The 4593-nt window shown below is 46.0% G+C and overlaps 1 protein-coding gene across 1 annotated transcript; it reads left to right on the top strand.

The window, feature by feature from the left end:
* Positions 1 to 3268: 3268 nt before the first annotated feature.
* LAESUDRAFT_718600 (uncharacterized protein) lies at positions 3269 to 4507 on the top strand (the record flags this gene model as incomplete). The annotated part of the gene is made up of 5 exons (XM_040907459.1): positions 3269 to 3344; positions 3715 to 3842; positions 3966 to 4036; positions 4090 to 4236; positions 4282 to 4507. Coding segments are annotated over 5 exons (648 nt in total), but the record flags the coding sequence as incomplete, so codon positions are not given.
* Positions 4508 to 4593: the final 86 nt, after the last annotated feature.

Raw genomic sequence — 4593 nt, 5'->3', positions numbered from 1 at the left:
TTTATGGCATTTTGGGGATGGAGAAAGAGCCATGTGGTATCGAGAGGCAGGTGAGCTCTCTTGACTAATTCCATCACATAGCAGGAGTCATACACTGGCATGCAGGACCATCCCTTTCACTACCACCATACAAAGGAGATCAACATGAAATCAGCAGCGTGCAAGGACAGCAGCTCAATAATGTCGAAGTAACATCACAAATTGGTAGGTTCAAGGCTTCGCAAGATGATTGTCATCCTCCCGAAGTTCATGTGATAATTACAGGCCCACGCAGGACCAGGTCTTTCAATTATGGCCACCTACATCGATGACGTGACATCTGTCTTCGATACAGCCTCGAGTCTTGTGGTTACACAGGGGAACTTGTGGCATGATACAAGCTCAGTAGTGGTGGAGAGCTGAAATATATGCTTGGTGTGGCGATTGAACACAATCAGGCAAATGGCACTCTGCAACTTACCCAGGGAGCATATGCACAACATGTGTTGGCATGTTTCAACATGCAAGAGTCGAACCTGGTGGCCATGTTATTGGAACCAGGGATGAAACTGGCTAAGGCTTATATGCAGGTAACACCAGAGGAGGCCCTCAAAATGGTGACTGTGCCCTATCATGAGGCACTTGGTGCTATCATGTACCTGTCAGTTGCTATCCGTCCGGACTTGGCTTATCCTGTGCAGGTGCTAAGTCACTACATGGCAAATCCTGGGATTGTTCACTGGCATGCGCTGAAGCGTGTTCTCTATTATATCAAAGAAACAGTCGATTATGGCATTGTCTACTATGGGGCCAACCACGCGCACTTGACCCTTGAGCCGATGGTTTACTCTGACTCTTCTTACTCTGCTTGTGCAGACATGGAACGTTCCACTCAGAAGCACGTCATGGTGATGGCCGGCGATCTGGTTACTTGGAGTTCGTGGTGTCAGGACATGGTCGCTCTGTCCACCACTGTGTCACAGTTTTATCCAGACATATATACTTTTGTGACACAAGTCCTATCTAAGTCAACCTATAACCAGATACAGAAGCACCCGCCTTCATATTGGTCTATCCAAGTGGATACTTGGACCTGTCACAAGTTAACACCAGATACCTCGCAGACTTGGCCATGCCTATCACAGGACCATCAGAGCACCCGATCTGACCACCCAGTTATGTGACCAGATAAGGGGCTTATACCTTTAGGCTATAATTGCTACACAATGGATAGCAGACCGTCTACCCTATTGGCTACATCCAATAGGACCAACATCATTGGGTCACTCAATAGTGACACCACTTCAGCTGCTCACAAAGTGGCACCATGTTATACAATTATCTCATTGGTTACCTCACGGCCATTTGTAGATAATTGTCATGGCAAGACCAAAACCATTACTGGTTCTGACATTATGTTCACATGTAGATACCAGAGGTCTCACAGTAGCACACGTGCCAGGGGTCCTGACTACATGTATATAAGCATTTATGAGGAACTGGGTATCCCCAGTTCTATTCAACTATGTTGTGAGGCCTACAACGGCCATCCTCCTCATTCTATATGTGATAAGGCTAGGGGCCCTTTGAGCCCCCTTCTGCTTCATGATATCATCCACTACAGGTGATGAGTCACAGGATGCAGGCATCACCTTGATGCCAGTCCCTTGCCCTTCAGGGTAGGGATTACAATGTGCCGTGACACACTGAGGTGGAATATATCACGGCAGTGCATGCAGGGCAGATGGCAATGTGGATCGAAAAATTCATGGGTGACATTTATTTGCCTATTTCTCTCTCAGTCAGCCTCAGAATGGACAGTGCGGGTGGCGAGAGCCTGGCAAAATGCTTCATCAACTTCACATGAGTCCAGCACCTCAATGTTCAATACTATTGGCTTCGTGAAGCCATTCGACAGAAGCAAATCCAGATCACTCATATTCCTGGCATCGAGAATCCCACTGATATTTTCACCAAGGTGCTTCCTCAGCCAGCCCTTTTCAAGCATCTCGTGTTTCTTGGCCTCACAGTTTAGGTTTCCCTTTCTTATTACTCTATTATTTTTTATGTTTACTCCTTTCTTCCACTCTTATTTCATTTTTTTTTCTCCCTTCATTCTTTTTCGGTGTTGCAGCCTAGAAGGAGTGTTGAAGTGTGGCCGCTTCAGGATAATGACGAGAGTGGGGAGCTCAGACTTGACAGCATGAGCACATGACCAACGCATAGGTACAGAGTGATGCATTTCGGTATTGACACCTCAGTCAAGTATGCTCACGTACAGTGCGACTGAGGTGAGTTATGATATCCCGTATATTTCCTGTGGACATGGACTTACTGTACTGTACTAGAATATGGCTGTGGACCTAACAGGTGCAGTACAATTAATATAGTCAAGTACGCTCACGTATGGCATGACTGAGAATATGGCTGTGGACTTAACAGCTATCTACATAACTATGCAACTAAACTATACATGGAACAATAGGTGGGAGAATCTGCCTATATGCAAAACAATAGGTGTGAAGATCTGTCCTCATTCGTAACAATGGTGAAACGATCTGTCCTATCGTGGTAATGGCTATACTCTGAGCTGATTGCCCAGACAATCTCTAACAATAGTCCTTGTTCCCTTTGTTCCCAAATGGGTGCCTCTATTGCATCCTGAAATAGACAGGTCCGACCGGATCATTTGCTGGTCTGGGTCATAAAATGTGATGTGGACTATCACCTGATCTCAACGTGTCACATCTGTGGCTGAGTGGCATGAGGTATTGGTGAAGCACGTGATCTGTGACATGAAAAAAGTCACGTGTGAACTTTGTGGTGAAAACTGTGACAGCCCCTTCAGCTTGTTCAATTTTTTTACAGTGTAATTTTGCTCAAATTATCCTGAAATGTTTTATCTATGATCTTCAGATGGTACACTATAATGCTATGTACTTAAGCTGAAGGGAGGATTCACAGCATGGACATGTGAGCTGAAAAGAAATTGAGTGTTTGAAGGACCAGTCATAAACTGTACATACTTCTCACACATGTCACTGCCATTATTTAGGCAAACTGCTGTAAATCATTTTGTCCAGTGTGGTCCCTCATATTTTTCACAAGAAAGGATCAAATAAGCGACTTTTCAGGCTTAAGACCTTTTTTGGACCGAAAACATCTCTAAAGGGGGGGCTAAAAGGCAATATTTCTGATGTGCCCAGATCAGCACTTTGATCTATATATAACTCACTTGAGCCACGGTGGCGATTAGCGACGCACCGCGGTCCACTCCTTGATTATTACCATGACAACAGAATTTTGCATTCATTGGTGTCTGGACAGGGTCTTCAATTGCAAGGCGAGATCGACATTGGGCCTCGGTGTGTCATTGTTCACCGTGTTTGTCTCCACCCTTTGTTTGGCCGATGGTGCCTCTGAGCTTAAAGGATCAACGTTCGAATTCTGACCATGGAGTGCCCCTTGACAGCATTCGCACTCTTCTTTGTGCATCGTGCCTTTGCCACATCGCTAGTCTTTTCAACCTTGTTGTGTGGAGAAATCACGTTCTCAAGCTCCCAGGCCAGCACAATGGCAAATAGTCCCTTCAAGGTTTCACTCAGGGAGCCTATTGCTTTCTGGTGAGGCTTCCCTTGCATGCAATAAGCTAACTTTCATAGAATCCTAACATGTGTGAACCTGGCACTAGGGGGATTACTTTGTGACCTGGGCACCACAAACTTATCATCTCAGATCAACACATTCTACATGTCACTAATGCGGCCCTCGTTCCCGAGAAGCTATCCATTACCAGTGATGGATCAGGGCCAACTTCCCTATTGTTGAGCCTTGTGGCGTCGCGAAGCCTCCTTTCTCTGATAGTGAGTGCAGAAAATACCAGCGAGCGCATCGTGCTATTTACTTTGATCCCCCTCCATGTAAGGCTCATGACACACACAGTAATCATATGCAATCCATAACTGATCCCTTCTTGATACCGTTAGATACCTCAGGCCACGCTGAACATCAACTTTGTCCCTAACGAATGCATAGGCTTTCAGGTCATTGGCGAAAGGTGAATAGTTCCCCGCGTAATTGAGGAGCTATGCTAATCAAGTTCTTGCATAGTGCACTATCTCTAACAGGCAATCTTGTCTTTTGTGGATCTGTTATGAGCAGCTCAATGAGTAGGGAGCAGAGCTCCATGGCAATCGTTCCACCTAAAGAACATGCTGAAGAAGAAGCAAAGACACAGAATACACCACCATTAGTGATGTCTGTCATACTTCTGGAATGATAATTCTAACATGCCTGAGCCAGCGTCACCAAGGTCATGAAAGGTGGCACATCCGCCAACATGATACATCCTCGAAAGCGATCCAGGATGCTCATGTTGCCGAAAACTCAGACCCATTCACGCACTGACATTCCAAAGGAGACCTTTGCTCCGGCCTCTATGATGACTGTTCAGGTCATGGCCAGCGAGGGCATCAACTACAAGAGCGGCACCCACATCCCTTCAGCTAAGGTGCTCGGAAAGCGAGCTGTAAGTTTTGAGAAGACTCTCCACTTTCTGCCTGTTTCTCACCATTCAAACTGCAGGTGCTTCCGAGCTGAGCATCTAGCGAGAGT

The sequence above is a fragment of the Laetiporus sulphureus genome (assembly GCF_001632365.1).
Source record: "Laetiporus sulphureus 93-53 unplaced genomic scaffold LAESUscaffold_175, whole genome shotgun sequence".
Taxonomy (NCBI): domain Eukaryota; kingdom Fungi; phylum Basidiomycota; class Agaricomycetes; order Polyporales; family Laetiporaceae; genus Laetiporus; species Laetiporus sulphureus.
This window is presented reverse-complemented; position numbering and strand designations above follow the sequence as displayed.